The following is a 16873-nucleotide window of genomic DNA, read 5'->3' as shown; positions in this document are numbered from 1 at the left end:
GAGTTGTTTGCGCAGGCGGGGAGAGATGTTATGACCGGCATCACTTATAGCCGGAGGAGGCCCAATGGGCGCGTCTAGTTAGGGGCTTAGCCCAAGTTATTTTATTTTTATTAGCATCAAGATTATATAAACAGTTGTAAGACACCCTTTTGGAATTAAGCAATAAGACATATTCTATTGCTCGGCTCCCCGAAGGAGCCGGAACCCTAACCCTAGCCGCCCGCTCTCATCGCCGCCGCCTCCTCCGCGCGACACGGCGCCCTCGCGCCGGCGGCCGTGCTCACGTCCGCGCCCGCCTCCCTCCTTCCCGTACAACCTCCGACCAAGACCTGGTAGGGCCCTAGCTCCTACTAGGGTGTTCAAAGTTGTACTAATTACCATGGAGCATTGCTTAAGAAGATTGACAAACGTGACCAGAAAAACAGTATGGTTTCATGCCTAGGAGGTCAATCCTGGAAGCCATTTTCTTGGTTCGACAACTTATGGAGAGATACAAGGAGCAAAAGAAGGATTTGCATATGGTGTTCATTGGCTTGGAGAAGGCCTCGATAAGATACTGCAGAATGTCATATGGTGGGCCTTGGAGAAACACAAAGTCCCAACAAAGTACATTACCCTCATCAAGTACATGTACGATAATGTTGTGACAAGTGTTTGAACAAGTGATGGGGACACCGATGACTTTCAATTAGAATAGGACTGCACCAAGGGTCAACTTTTTAAGCCCTTATCTTTTTGCTTTGGTGATGGATTAGGTCACAAGGGATAATATCAGGAGATATCCCATGGTGTAATGCTCTTTGCGGATGATGTGGTGCTAGTCGGAAATGGTCGAACGGGGGTTAATGGAAAGTTAGAGATGTGGAGACAGACTTCAAAATCGCAAAGTTGTAGGCTTAGTAGACGTAAAATTGACTACATGGGGTGCGATTTCAGTTCTAGTAGGCACGAGCAGGAGGAAGTTAGCCTTGACGAGCAGATGGTACCTCGAAAGGACACATTTCGATATTTGGGGTCAATGTTGCATAAGGATGGTGATATCGATGAAGATGTGAGCCATCAAATAAAAGTTGGATGGATGAAGTGTCGCCAAGCTTCTTGAGTTCTCTGTGATGAGAGAGAGCCACAAAAGCTAAAAGGCAGGTTCTATAGGATGGCGGTTCGACCTGCGATGGTTGTCTGGCGTTGAATAGTGGCCAACTAAAAGGCGGCATGTCCAACAGCTAGGTGTAGCAGAGATGCGCATGTTAAGATGGATATGTGGCCACACAAGAAGATTCGGGTTCAAAATGATGATATACTTGATAGAGTTGGGGTGGCACCGTGCCTGATATGGTTTGGGCATATATAGCACAGGCCTCCGGAAGCGCCAGTGCATAGCGGATGGTTAAGGCGTGCTGATAATGTCCTGAGAGATCGGGGTAGACCAAACTTGACATGGAAGGGGTCCCTAAAGAGAGATCGGAGATCTAAAGGACTGGAATATCACCAAAGATTTAGCCATGGACAGGGGTGCGTGAAAGTTAGCTATCCATGTGCCAGAACAATGACTTGGTTTCAATATCTTATGGGTTTCAAATTATTTGCTGGATAATTTTCAATTGCATCATACTTTCTGTTACATTAATACTATCGAGTCCGCCGCCAAACTTTTCATTGCCTATTATCGACAATATAAACGATGCAATAATCTACAAAAGGAACAATGATTTGCAACTACACAATAAACACATAATTTGAGAATATTTTCAAGTAGGATACTGGTGTAACCATGGACCGGTCATTTATTCATGAAATTCTATATAAAGGAACTGAACTAAATTTTAATTTGTTCAGAATGGAAAAAAAAACTTCTTATATCCCGCCCAATATACACACGTGTTGTGGCATTGCATGCATAAATTTATAGGCACTTTTCAGAACTCTGGAACTATTCTACTGTACAGCATTTCATCTACTAAGTGCTAAATATCTTGCTTCAAATGCTTGTAGGGACTAGGGAGTTGACCGAGATAGTTCACTGGATGGAAATATTAGGGTCAATCATTCTCATGTAAATGTCACATAATCAGGCACAAAAAGAAGAGGCTGAAATTATATAATCAACTAAAACCAACTATAGAATATGAACACAATGGAAATATGATTGTTTTATAACTTATTAAGTATTCTGCAAAAATCAACAATTTTCACAAAGAACACAAGGTTTTTATCTAAATGCATACATTGTTACTGCATGAGATGCCATTTCGGATAAAAGTGATACCTCTCGTCACGCCAAAAAGAGTTTGCATCTAATTCTGGCAGCACTAGTGTAGCATTCATTATTCGTGCAGCAACAACAGCATTACATATCTACAAAAACAGGACAATAGCAACCTTAATTTTGTTACCATCAATCATATAATCATAGTAACTCCAGCAATTTAGTGCTGGTGGTTTTCGTCCCATAGTTCGTCTCCAAGAATGGTGTTGGACAGTGGGTTTCCCACTAGTGAGTTGAACCCGTTTTCTTGTTTTCACCTTCTTCTTTTTTTACTTTCTGTTATGGAAGTTACGGAAAATGTGGAACCGGGTTCAAAAAATAGCAAGTATTATGATCAAACATGCTTCTTTACAGATAAAGGGAGAGCTTATTCGTTAATCACCGCAGTACGTTGTTGGTTCAAGCCACCATTGCATCGGACACGCAAGTACCCATTAGTCTCAGACTCAGTTGGTGGGGCTGCAGGTACATTAATTAACTTCAGCATATCCACTTTTACCATCCTTTGCTAAGAATATGACCGTCAACTTCCAGAGAGGTTAGAGACACAAACATACGAGGCCAATATGATCGTGGTGCAGAAGAAGCTCTCCAGCCATTTGAATTTGCAGTTCTCCACAACTTATTTACATCAACATCCTTGAATAATCGCATCGATGTTAGTATAAGAAATCATTTCATTGAGAATTCAAATACACAATGCACATATTGTCATTGTAATTAAAATGATGCAATTAGTTAAAATCAGCTTATCAGCCCACAAACTAAAATGATGCATTTCAAAAGGCATATTGCCACTAAACAGAATTTATTTCTGATACTATTGTTTATCATTAGAATAGAATATTTTAAAATGCAAAGTCATCCAGTTCACCACTAGGAAATACATCCTCATGAGCCATCAAAGTGTCCCAATGATTTCCACAGAGAAGGTAATAATTCTTTCTAACCAATTTAAATGCATTTGCATTGCCTCCACTTATATCATCCAAATCCACAATAAACTAATAGCAGCAACCATATATATCTTTTTTTCTTGCCGGTCACCAACCATATAGATCAACTACACAAAATAATGAAAGTTCTGGTAAACGCACTATCCCCCTCCACCGGTCCCTCCCATCGTAACAACGATCGTTCACATATTTTTCTTTTGCAGCGGCTTGGAGTTCTTCGACCCCCAAGCCTCAGAGAAATGGCCCATCACCATCTATTGGTCTTTCCCCAAAGCAATAAAAAAATATTAACATAATACCATCACCATTTCCTCGCTGATAAACAACGCGAAAAATAACTTGAACAAATACCCTGTTGAAGAGAAGATGGGGAGAAATTCCGTAACATCATCTAACAAGTGAAGTCTGTTTTGAACCTTCAATTCATATGGCTCGTCGCAATCAAACCCCAACTTCCAAATCCCTGAAATTGACACCCTCTACTCACTGATCCCGGTCTATCTCAACCCTAAACCTATGTAGACTAGTTTGTCATGCTAGGAAAATAACAATCCCGGCCGGGATTACTCTCTACTCTCACTGACTGCACGGATCCGCATGTCATATCCATCTTCTTCCTGTAATTTTTATCTCTCTCGCCAAGAACTGGGGTGCTCGTTCAGAACGGTGAGGTTTGGCAGCGGAACTATGGGAAGGGCATGAGAATGGGCACATGTGCACTTGTTTTGTCGCCGTTCGCGCCGTCCATGCGGCACTGTGAGCGGCATGCATGCGTTCGGCCTGGCGTGCTCTGGCGCAGGGCAGGGGCCTAGAGCGAACTGTGGATGAAGAAATAGGGGGACAAAATGTGATTAGAGCTCATCCAATGACGCGGTATGGCGAATGAGAGTCGCGGGAATCCACAGGGGCAGTCAGAGTGAGCTTGGAGACGAGGTGAACTGTTGGGGAGTGCATGCACACCAACTATTCGACAGAATGTTAGTGGCTACGGGAGGAGCAAGTGCCAGGCTGGGGAGCGTGGGAGGAGGCTGTTAGACCTTTCAGCCTGAGCATTGATAGTTGTGGATGACACTAGGAGAGTTGGGACAATTTTCGTTGGTTTATTTCTCACACAATGCCATACCAACCTGAGGGGTTGGGGATACATATTTATAGGCTGCTAGCCAGCCAAGGCATATGCTAAGATGCTGCTAAGATGCCAGTCTAAGATGCTAGTCTAAGATGCTAGTCTAAGATGCTAACTGACAGTCCTTGATGGTCAAGAACAGAACTCTATCCTAACAGCCAGTCCTTGATGGTCCAGGAATTTATCCTCCTAACTGCCACAAGGACCATGTGCTGCAGCCCCACAAGGACCCTAGTACACAGACTTATCCATCATTCTCCCCCTAAGTCTTGTACGTCGTCTTGTGGGAGAGTTGAATCATCCCAATCCTGGAGCAAAGTTCGAGGAACTTGACCCTCCCAAGGGGCTTGGTGAGCAGGTCTGCGAGCTGATCCTTGGTGTTGATGTAGCTCGCCTCGATGCTCCCTTCTTCCACACAGCTGCGGATGAAATGATACCTCAGTCGGATGTGCTTGCTCCGTTCGTGGAACACGGGGTTCTTTGCCAGGGCCAGGGCGGACTTGCTGTCCACCAAGAGCTGCACCGTTCTGGTGTCTTGAACGAGAAGATCACCAAGCAGTCGAGCAAGCCAGAGCGCCTGAGTACAGGCGGTGGAGGCCGCTATGTACTCAGCCTCACAGCTGGACAGGGCCACCACCTGCTGCTTGACTGATTGCCAGCTCACGAGACACTTGCCGAGGAAGAGGAGGATCCCGCTCGTGCTCTTGCTGGTGTCGATGTCGCCGGCGTGGTCGCTGTCGCTGTACCCGACGAAGTGTGCCGCCCCAGGACACCTAGGGTAGTGGAGGCCGTGGTCGAGGGTCCCTGCTATGTAGCGGACGATCCTCTTCACTGCCTGCTGGTGTTCCGACGTTGGTCGCTCCATGAACCGACTGACATAGCCGACGGAGAATGCCAAGTCCGGCCGTGTGTGAGTGAGGTAGCGAAGGCTCCCCACAAGGCGTCGGTACTGCGTAGCATCCACTTCCTCCGTCGTGCTGTCGCGACTTAGTTTCAGCCTCTCCTCCATCGGAGTGAGAGCTGGATGGCAGTCGGTGAGCCCAGCTAGCTCAACGATGCGCTTGGCGTAGGCGGACTGTCGAAGCGCGATCCCGGAGTGGTCCTGGTGCACCTCAATCCCTAGATAGAAGGAGAGGAGCCCCAGGTCACTCATCTGGAACGTGGCCTTCATGTCTTCCTTGAACGCCGCCACCTCTGCATCTTTGGTGCCGGTGATCACCAGGTCGTCAACGTAGACGCCCACCAGCAGGGCATTTCCTCCACTCCCCCGTCGATAGACGGCAGCCTCATGCGGGCTCTGCTCAAAACCCATCTTCTTCAGCGTGGAGTCCAGCTTGGCGTTCCACGCCCTGGGTGCCTGCCGCAGGCCATAGAGAGCCTTGCGCAGGCGGAGCACCTTGCCCTCCTGGCCGGGAATCGTAAACCCCGGTGGCTGATGCACGTAGACTTCCTCCTTCAAGTCGCCATTGAGGAATGCCGACTTAACGTCCATGTGGTGGACACGCCAGCCCTCCTGGGCAGCCAGCGCAAGGAGAAGTCGCACGGACTCCATCCGTGCCACGGGAGCGAAAGCGTCGTCGAAGTCGACTCCTTCCTGCTGCAAGAAGCCTCGGGCCACCAAACGAGCCTTGTGCTTGATGATGGCGCCGGCTCCATCCCTCTTCAGCTTGAACACCCACTTAAGGGTGATTGCGCGGTGACCTCGAGGGAGATCAGCAAGCTCCCAGGTGCGGTTTTGCTCGACCGCATCCATCTCCAACTTCATCGCGGCGCGCCATGCCGCGTCTCTCTCGGCCTCTGCAAAGGACCGTGGTTCGCCGTCTTCACACACGAGCTGTAGCTGCGCCTCCAGGTCACGTGGCACCAGTCCTGGCACCGGCTGGTCGCCGAGCACATTATCCATCGTACGGTACCGCAGCGGTTCGCCTCCATACCATGCGTTGACCCGCTCCTCGTCGTGAGTGAGCGGGGAAGCGAACTTCATCGGGTTGTGCTCTGCGTGAGCTGGTGCTGATGAAGACGAGCCCGGAGTGGCGACCGCCGGGGCTGGAGTATGCGGCGTCGCCGGTTGTGGTGTCGTCGGTGTAGCAGGCGCCGGAGTCGATGTAGTTTTGGGGGCCGGGGTAGACGTGCCCGGTGAAGAGGAGCTGCTTGCTCCCCCAGCTTCCTTGAAGTGAGCGTACTCGACAATGAAGTCGTCATACGTCGGCGTCGAGCCGTCGTCCACCGCCTTGTCCCATTGCCACCCTCGCCCTTCGTTGAACACGACGTCTCGCGCTGTGCGCACACGTTGTGTCTTTGGGTCGAGGATGCGGTAGGCCTTTGAGCCCTCCGCGTAGCCGATGAAGACTCCCGGAGTGCTCCTGTCGTCGAGCTTGCCGATGTGGCCGAGCTCCTTGGCGAACGCAAGGCAGCCAAAGACCCGCAAATGAGAGACCGCCGGCTTCCGCCCATGCCAGGCCTCGTACGGAGTTCTGCCGTCGAGTTCCTTAGTAGGAGAGCGGTTGAGGATGTAGACGGCCGTTAGCACCGCCTCTCCCCAGAAGACAGCCGGCATCCCTCTCTGCTTGAGGAGAGCCCGAGCCATCCCCACAACCGTCTGGTTGCGCCGCTCGACGACGCCGTTTTGCTGCGGGTTGTACGACGCGGAGTAGTGGCGCTGGATGCCCTCAACGGCGCAGTACGACGCGAATTCAGCCGCCGTGAACTCGCCGCCGTTGTCAGTGCGCAACACGCGCAATTTGCGGCCGCTCTCCGCCTCCACACCAACCTGCGCGCGCCTGATGGCGTCCACCGCTTCTCCCTTACTGCCGAGGATCATCACCCACATGTAGCGGGAGAGATCGTCGACGAGCAGCAGGAAGTAGTGTCGACCTCCTGGTGTGGCTGGCGTCACCGGGCCGCACAGGTCTCCGTGCACGAGCTCCAGCTTCTCCTTAGCCCGAAAACTCGCCTGTTGGGGAAAGGGGAGTCGTCTCTGCTTTGTCAGTACGCAGATGTCGCAGAGCTGCTCCACATGGTCGAGGCATGGCAGGCCTCGCACCATCTCCTTGGCACTTAGACGCTTCAGGGCCTCAAAGTGAAGGTGCCCAAAGCGCTCATGCCACTGCCACGCCTCGTCGTCTCGACGGACAGCGAGACAGACCGGTTGTGCCACCTGCACATCAAGGACGTAGAGTCGATTTTCACCTCTGGGCACCTTGGCGAGAAGGCGACGCTGGCGATCCCAGATGCGTAGGACCCCATGCTCAATCAGCACGCGTGAGCCGTTCTCATCCAGCTGTCCCAAGCTGATGATGGAATTCCTTAGCGCGGGGATGTAGTAGACACCGGTGAGCAGCCGGTGCTCTCCCATCTTGGTGGTGAAGATGACGGAGCCGACGCCCTTTATCTCCACAGCGGAGGCATCCCCGAACTTGACGGAGCCTCGCGCATCGGAGTCGAGCTCGGCGAAGAATTCCCTTCGACCGGTCATGTGGTGGGTGGCGCCGGTGTCGAGGCACCACCCTGTAGCCTTGTCCTTCCCGGAGCCATCGCCGAGAAGAGCGTGTGCTTTTGGCTCATCGAGGTGGATGAAAGCCTTTGCGACTGGAGTCGCCGAGGGTAGCTCAATGCTTGCATGCGCCATGAACAGAGCCGTCTCCTCCTCCTTCGCCTGTGCGACGTGAGCCTGGCCTTGTCGTGGTTGCCGACACTCATTGGCCCAATGGCCAAACCGGCCACAGTTGTGGCAACTGTTGTCTTGTGCCGGCCTGGGCTTGCCAGCGGCGCCGTCCTTGGCGCCTCCGCGGGCGTCACCTTCGGCACGTCCTTGTGCCCTGCCCGGGGGGCCTCTTCGCGCCTTACGCTGCTTGCCACGCTTGCGGCCGCCCGTCGAGGAGGAAGGCTCCCCCTTCTTCTTGTCACCAAGGCTGGGATCCCACTGCTCCCGAGTTAGGAGCAGCTTCCCGCCGGTGGTGACGGGCCCCGAGGGGGGCTGTGGCTCGTCGGTGTCGACGACCTTGAGTCGACCTATCGCCTCCTCGATCGTCATCGTGGAGAGGTCCAGCAACGACTCGATCGAGCGAGCCATCTACTTGTACTTCTCGGGAATGCACCGAAAAAGCTTCTCGACAGCTCTCTCCTCGGTGTAGGTGGCATCGCCAAACTTCACCATCTTCTGCAGCAGAGTGTTGAGACGGAGAGCAAAGTCATCAACGTCCTCACCTGGCTTGAAGCCCAGGTTCTCCCACTCCTTACGAAGTGCCTGCAGGGTGGACTTGCGAGCACGGTCGCTGCCGATGCGTGCTGCGGCGATGGCGTCCCAAGCCTCCTTGGCAGTCCGCTTGTTGGAAAGCGAGAACTGCATCTCGGGCGGGACTGCGGCGATGAGGGCGTCCAGCGCCCGTCGATCCTCTAGGTGGTCGACGTTGCTGTCCTGGACTGCCTCCCACATGCGCCGCACCTGGAGCCTGACCTTCATGATCCCGGCCCACTCGACGTAGTTGGTTTTAGTGAGGGTAGGCCACCCAACACTGGAACCAACATCCCTGACCACAGTCCGGACCTCGTAGAGGCCGCGGTCCTGGTCGTTGCAGCCGCCGTCGCGGTGCGCGCCTCCACCTGGAGCGCGGGCGTGCTCGGCTACCCACTGCGCCGTCCGCTCCTGCGCCACTTTGGCGCGATCTGCGTCGGCGCCGTCGTCCGCAGGCGCGGAGCTGCTGGAGCTGCCGGGGCTGCCGCGGAGTGCCTTGGCATCCGCCGTAGCCTCACGGGCTGCTTCTGCTGCTGCTGCTGCTTCTACCTCCGCCCTGGCTGCTTCTACCTCCGCTCTGGCTGCTGCCAGCTCCGCTGCAGCCAGCCTCGACACTCTTGCCGCCGCAGCAGCCGCTGCTACAGCCGCTCGCTCACGCTCCTCTGCCACGGCGCGCTCGGCCTCTTGCCGGCGCCGCATGCTCGAGGTAGCCGTGTGCTGAGAGCGACCTGCAGACATGGCTCGCTGCAGGGGGGCTGTTGCGTGAAGAGGAGGCTGATGAAGACGAGCTGCTGCTCGACAGTCCGGAGGGAGGAAGGTAACCAGAGGCAGACGGAGCAGCTGCTGCTACCGACTTGGGCTGCTCACAGGAAATGCTCAGGGTGCAGGTTAACGAGGCTCTGATACCACTTGTTAGACCTTTCACCCTGAGCATTGATAGTTGTGGATGACACTAGGAGAGTTGGGACAATTTTCGTTGGTTTATTTCTCACACAATGCCATACCAACCTGAGGGGTTGGGGATACATATTTATAGGCTGCTAGCCAGCCAAGGCATATGCTAAGATGCTGCTAAGATGCCAGTCTAAGATGCTAGTCTAAGATGCTAGTCTAAGATGCTAACTGACAGTCCTTGATGGTCAAGAACAGAACTCTATCCTAACAGCCAGTCCTTGATGGTCCAGGACTTTATCCTCCTAACTGCCACAAGGACCATGTGCTGCAGCCCCACAAGGACCCTAGTACACAGACTTATCCATCAGAGGCAAGCGTGCGCTATAATTCTTAGAGAATAAGTAAGAGTGGAGAGGAAAGATGGTTTTTTTGGAGGATCTCATCCTGAAGCGGTTCAAGCCGAGACAAACTGCTGCGTGCGTCCGCGAAGATGCTCGGCAATGGCGGCCACAGCACAGCGTACAAGGCAATGTCTCCAGTGTCCGAGTCTTCACACGAAAGCATGCACTGCAGACGCACCCACTGTCCATCCGGCTGACGGTGAGTTGACGATGCTATGCAAGAGCCTGCTGCAACATGTTGTTATGTACTCGTGAGCCTAGAACGGCTCAAGTGATTGATTCTGCTACTCAAGGCATGCACTTGCAACCGCCAACCAGTACGTGGTCGTGGAAAGGACGCTCGATGGGTCAGGTGCAAACTACGGGCTGGTGTAGCCGAACATGTTGTCACCACTCGTCGCCAGTGGCGGGCAAGCTCAGCGGGTACCGCGTCTCCGAGGCCGTCCAAGCAGCACAGCACGTGAGGAACATGATTCATAATGGGCGCACAAGGCTACGAGCTGGAGGACCTGCACACAGCCATGGGTCGTTGTCATGGGTGGTCGTTGGATGAAGATAAATATGACAGTGAGGACATAGATGTCAGTGAGAAACTGAGAATAGCCTCTAATCCTGGTCGGAATCGATCTTTTCCTGGTGCACCAAACAGGTTCGGGTCTATCTTGACCGGGATTGATAAGTATAGGGTGCCCATTTTAGGGATTAAGAGTTCATGGTTTAATTCCGACAAGGTGTATGAGTTTAAGGTTTTTTGTAGACTTCACCCTGTTGGCCCGCAAACAGCACAAGCATATCGTAACTTGAACAAATACCCTGTTGAAGAGAAAATGGGGAGAAATTCCGTAACATCGTCTAACTAATGCAGCAGTTGCATCCCCAGTTGGCCCGCAAACAGCACAAGCATATCGTGTGCTTCCATTGCCATAGAAATAGCCAAGCAGATCAAACAATACAGCTAAGCTACACACCGGTAAACAAGCACGGTCCAGAGAACGCACCTGGGCCTTGTAGGAGGCAAGGGTGAGGTCGGCGGAGGAGGACCAGAGCCAGATAGTGCAAGTGACGAGCGCCGCCACGGCGACCAACAGCCGCGCCGGCGCGCGGCGGCGGCGGAGGGACGCCTCGCCAGGACCCCTACCGGAGAGATCACCGAAAAATTCAGCAAAAAATTGAAACGATAAGGGGGTATGGCGAGGGAAAGCGGTGCTCACCTGCGCATTGGGATCGCGGGGTTAGGTTTCGGAAACAGGTGGGGGGATTGGGCACGATATGCGCTAAGATCTGGGAATCGAAGGTGTGGGTGGGAGTGGGAGTTGAGCGTGTGTCCTGCGCGCGCGGGTAGGTGAAACGTGGGATGTGAGGTTTTGTTTAGCGGCCCTTTTCTCCTTTTTTTCATTTTTTTTCCTGAAATGGAAAAGCGGCCTTTTTTTCCAAAACTGCTCGTTCAGAGCGATTTCCAAGCGAACGCTCATTGGCCGTCCGACCGTCATATTTGGCAATCGTTGGCGCAGGAGCGAAGGCCCGCGGGGCATTGGTTCAGGGTGTGCATTCGGTTTTTTCGGTTTGATTCGGTTCGGTTATATGGTTTTTATACTTTGGTTCATAGGTTTTATATGTCGTTACAGTTCAGTTTTTGTAATAATCATTTACTTTTGGTTCAGTTTTAGTACGAATTTTCGAGCAACACATGGTTTGATGACGGATCGGAAGCCAGCAAAAATAATGGACAACACAAAGAAAACACTAACACTTATAAGTGCACGAAAATACACTTAAAAATACAGTCACCAATAATACGTAGTTGATTAACAATATTTTTTTAGAGAGAGTTGATTAACAGCAAGTAACATGGCCTTTAGATAGAGATAGCGACAAAAAAAACTAGGATTTGTGCCTCTTGCCGGCTCTGCCGCAGGTCTGTCTCGTCTCCGGTGGCCCTAGGGCCATGGGGACGTGGTGGATCCTGACAAGGGCCGGCGAGAGGGCTTTTTTGTTAGTTGTTCCTTTAAAATTTGTTAGGCTTTATGTTTTGCTTAGGAAGGCGAGATGGCGTCGGCTTCTTAAAGATGGAATAAAGGTCTCCTCGCCTAACCCTCATTTCGGTGATGTGTTTAGCATCGTTGGTGGGCGTGTGAAAGGTGTGTCTCCGGTGGATCTATCGTCGGTGGATTTGCTCGGATCTGGTTGTTGTTTTTCTATGTCCGTATGTCTTCAGGTTGGATACTTCCGATCTACGTTATTCTTCATTGGTGGCGGTTGCTGTTCTGGTGCAATGGTCATATAGGGTCTTAGCACAATGCGTTCCCGACTGTCTACTACGACAAATTGTGACCGACTCCGGCGAGGGAGGGGCAATGACGGCAGTGCACCTTCGGCACGCTTCAGTGTTTGTAGTCGCCGCTGGATGGTCTATAAATTTGGATATAATTTTTATTATTTTTCGGTGTTTGTTATACCATCATGATTGAAGATGAATAGAAGGAAAGTTTTTTTATAAAAAAAGTAACATGGTCTTTTTTTTAGTAGAACAGTATGCGAAGTTAAAAAAAAGGTACGAACGATGCCTTTGTCGTTCTGGGCGAATCCTAAACCCACACGGCCACGGTTCCTTAAGCGCTAGTGGTGCAGGTTCTTATCTCTTTAATTCTTTTTTTTACTTTTCCTTTTCTTTGCTTGTTTTCTTTCTTTTTCTAATTCGATGCAACAAGTTTATTGGATTTTATGAACGTTTTTTCTAATTTGATAAACTTTTTTCAAAATTGATGAACGTTTTTCTAATTGGATGAACATTTTCCAAAGTTGGTGATTTTTTTTTCAAAATCAATAAAAAAACAAATTTGATGAACTTTTTTCAAATTTGATGAAATTTTTTTAAGTGGATGAACTTTTTTTTAAATCCGTGCAGTTGTTTTCAAATTCGATGAACTTTTTAAAATTTCATAAAAAAATTAAAGTTTATGAAAAAAATTCAAAATTGATGAACTTTTTTCAAAATCAGTGATTTTTGTCAAATTCGATGAACTTCTTTGCATTCGTGAACTATTTTTGAAGTTTTTCAACTTTTTTTCAAACCGGTGAACTGTTTTTCAGTTTGATGATTTTTTGTTCAAAATCGGTTGGTGGGCCGACACGCTAAGCGTCGCTAGCGAGCACCGGTAGAGCCAGCCGGCGCCTGAAGCACTGGTTAGGTGCTCCCGTCATTCTGGTGTCACACCCATGAATCATGTGACACCGAAATTGAGTATAAAAACAGAAAGCCCATGAGAGATTTGGTGCGTGTCACGGCCCATGCTCATTTTCTATGCACGCATACGTGGTGAAGGATTAGTAGTTTAGTACTTCCTCCGTCCGAAAAAAACTTGTCCTGTTGAGGATATACCCCGTGGTGTGACCCGTCCAGGAGGGGTCGGGTTACACCTTTGGCGACTTAAAATGAAGAAGACCCAAGAAAGCCCAAGAAGGTGAAGTATGAAAACGACGATTCACAGAAGCGGGTCTGGGAAAGGCCCAAGACCCAAGCGTATGAACCGCCATATGTTAGCTTGTCGGTTAAGGCAAGGCAACTAGAAACCAAGTCGGTCACGTTGTCTGATCCGGCTCAAAATCTTGTAAGCCGTCGGGCATGGACCTGTGTATATAAAGGCGAGACCCAGCGGCGCGTTAACTTAAGAAACAATCGATAGAGAACTAGGTCAAGTGTATTCGCTCCCTTGTAATCGAAACTCACACAATACAACTAGAAGCAGGGCGTAGGCTTTTACCTCATTGTGAGGGGTCGAACCTGGGTAAATCCTTTGTGTCTTTTATCCCGTTCAACCCCTTCAAGCTAACATATGCCACGATGGCTTCACACCTAAGTCCTTTCATTAGGACATTTGTTGTGATAAACCCACGACGGTTGGTGCCCGTCGTGGGGCCTGAGCACAGTGGTTTCGAGTTTTTGAAGGGCAGCTTCTTAGGGATTGAAGGATACGTCGTGGGACGGATGACCAAGAGTCGCCGCGGCAAGATCTACATCGACGATGCTGGCTGGGGCCCCGAGGCCGACTCAATTGAGTACGAGTACCGGGTCCCCTTCGACGGAATTCATGTCTTCATCGGCAAGATCGGCGAGTCAGAGCCTGAGCCGGATTCCTGCACTGACATCATCGAGATGGCTCAGCGCGCGCTTCCCGCATGATTCAGCCCGGCCGGAAGCGCGCTTTTCGTTGGCTTTGTTCATAGGGCGGATCTTGAGGAAGGATCCATGTGTGGTGGAGAGACGGCCATCTATTCAGGTGATGAGTCCTCAACTGGTGAAACCGAGTGAATCTATCAACTTTAGGACGGCGGGCTTGGGGGCTATTCCGATGCTGACAGTATTTCAGACCCCTATGAGCCGTCGACCATGGCCGCTATTTTCATGGCTGGCACGCAACCAGTGTTAAACTCCTCGACTGCTGCGGCCATGACGATCGGCTCAACTGCCGTTGCGACGGCTGGGGTGAGCGGCTCTGCGCGTCCGCCGGCTCAAGTCTTACCTGAACTCTTAGATGCTTTGGCGACTCTGTTGGCCACAGAGGTGACTCTGGCAAATCAAGTACAGCATAATGCGGAGGTTGCAAAGTTGCGGGATGAGGTGGCCAAGGCCCGAGAGGACCTTGAAGCAGAGAATGTTAGGATGGCCATGGAACGAGCCGCCTTGGAGGTCGAGACGCAGTGGATAAGGGCATAGGCCTTTCGTTTAAATCTGGATCAGAACGCGTCAAATGTTGTCCTTCGAAGGAGGCACCAAAGCCGCTTACCTGCGCAGTTTGAAGGGCGGAACCTTTTTAATACACCCGGAGCAGGACCGAGTAACCTGCCTGGTGTGACCCGGGCGGCTGAGGCGACTGGGACCGGAGCGGCGGCTCAGCCCCGTGTGCCAGACGCGCCTCGTCTGGACCTAACCCCCACTCAAAGAGTTCCAACACCTTATGGTCATTACTCCAACACATTGGATAATATGATTGCCGCAACCTCGCGGTTGGCAGCTATTCCAATCGAAGGCGAGTCTCAAGTTGCGATAGAGACCCAGAATGTCGTGGAGCTTCTCCAGACGGCTGTAGCTCAGCAGGCGGCTTACTCGTACAGTCGAGAGTGAATCCACTCAACACCACGCCAAATCCGAAGTTACAGCCGGCGCATTGAGTCGCCGGCGGTTTCTAGCAGCGAACAGCGTCGTAACCCGCCTCACAACGATGACCCGCCCCGTGGGCATAACCTGCCCCGTGATGTGATACGTCCATTTTGCATCATGTTTCGTCGTAACCCGCCTCACAACAATGACCCGCCTCGTGGGCATAACCTGCCTCGTGATGTGATACATCCATTTTGCATCATGTTTTCCTACTATTATTTATGATTTTTTTATGCATAATAATGCTTTTTGGCATAATTCTAATGCCTTTTCTCTCATAATATGCAAGGTATACACAAAGAGGGAGAATTCCGGCAGTTGGAAATCAGGACCTGAAAAAGCAACGTCAGGCCACCTATTCTGCACAACTCCAAACAAGATGAAACTTTACGGAGATTTTTTATGGAATATATGAGGAATATTGGAGCCAATAAGTACCAGAGGGGGGCCACCAAGTGGGCACAACCCACCTGGGCACGCCAGGGAGCCCAGGCGCGCCCTGGTGGGTTGTGCTCATCCAAGGCCACCTCCAGTGCCCATCTTCTGTTATATAAGTCATTTTGACCTAGAAAAATAAGGAGAGGACTTTCGGGACAGAGCGCCGCCATCTTGAGGCGGAACTTGGGCAAGAGCACTTTTGCCCTCCGTGGAGCGATTGCGCCGGGGGAACCTCCCTCCTGGAGGGGGAAATCATCATCACCAACAACTCTCCCATCTTGGGGAGGGCAATCGCCATCAACATCTTCAACAACACCATCTCCTCTCAAATCCTATTTCATCTCGTGTGTTCAATCTTTGTACCGGAACTATAGATTGGTGCTTGTGGGTGACTAGTAGTGTTGATTACATCTTGTAGTTGACTACTATATGGTTTATTTGGTGGAATATTATATGTTCAGATCCATTATGCTATTTAATACCCCTCTGATCTTTAGCATGTTTATCACTTGTGAGTAGTTACTTTTGTTCTTGAGGTCACGGGAGAAATCATGTTGCAAGTAATCATGTGAACTTGATACGTGTTCGATATTTTGATAGTATGTATGTTGTGATTCCCTTAGTGGTGTCATCTGAACGTCGAATACATGACACTTCACCTTATTAGGGCCTAAGGGAATGCATTGCTGAGTAGTTATTATATGATGGGCTGCGAGAGTGACAGAAGCTTAAACCCTAGTTTATGCGCTATTTCGTAAGGGACCGATTGGATCCAAAAGTTTAATGCTATGGTTAGGATTTATCCTTAATACTTTTCTCGTAGTTGTGGATGCTTGCGAGGGGATTAATCATAAGTAGAAGGTTTGTTCAAGTAAGAACAACATGTAAGCACCGGTCCACCCACATATCAAATTATCAAAGTAGCGAACACGAATCGAATCAACATGATGAAAGTGACTAGATGAAATTCTCATGTACCCTCAAGAACGCTTTGCTTACTATAAGAGACCATTTTGGCATGTCCTTTGCCTCAAAAGGATTGGGCTACCTTGCTGCACTATTGTTACTATTATCATTCTTTGCTCGTTACAAAATATCTTGCTATCAAACTACCCTGTTACTTACAATTTCAGCACTTGCAGACATTACCTTGTTGAAAACCACTTGTCATTTCCTTCTGCTCCTTGTTGGGTTCGACACTCTTACTTATCTAAAAGAGCTACAATTGATCCCCTATACTTGTGGGTCATCAAGACTATTTTCTAGTGCCGTTGCCGGGGAGTGAAGCGCCTTTGGTAAGGAAACATTTATATACTATGCTGAAATTTATTGTCACTTGTTACTATGAAAAACAATTCTTTGAGGGGTTTGTTCGGGATATCTTCACCTCAACTGAAACC

At 50.3% G+C, this 16873-nt stretch overlaps 1 protein-coding gene across 2 annotated transcripts in view; it reads right to left on the bottom strand.

The window, feature by feature from the left end:
* The window catches only part of LOC123086070 (O-fucosyltransferase 1), a 35644-nt gene extending 24390 nt beyond the window's left edge, over positions 1-11254 (bottom strand). Inside the window, exons 1-5 of one of the 2 annotated variants that reach the window (XM_044507770.1) lie at positions 11089-11254; positions 10876-11011; positions 2824-2905; positions 2649-2725; positions 2267-2355 (exon numbers count right to left, since the gene is read on the bottom strand). In XM_044507770.1, coding sequence (XP_044363705.1) covers positions 2267-2355; positions 2649-2725; positions 2824-2905; positions 10876-11011; positions 11089-11096 — 392 coding nt within the window. In that variant the 5' untranslated portion in view covers positions 11097-11254. The remainder of the gene's footprint in view (positions 1-2266; positions 2356-2648; positions 2726-2823; positions 2906-10875; positions 11012-11088) is intronic. The other variant, XM_044507771.1, reaches the window with a different exon arrangement.
* Between the last annotated feature and the right edge of the window lie 5619 nt (positions 11255-16873).

The sequence above is a fragment of the Triticum aestivum genome, chromosome 4A (genome assembly GCF_018294505.1).
Source record: "Triticum aestivum cultivar Chinese Spring chromosome 4A, IWGSC CS RefSeq v2.1, whole genome shotgun sequence".
Taxonomy (NCBI): Eukaryota; Viridiplantae; Streptophyta; class Magnoliopsida; order Poales; family Poaceae; genus Triticum; species Triticum aestivum.
This window is presented reverse-complemented; position numbering and strand designations above follow the sequence as displayed.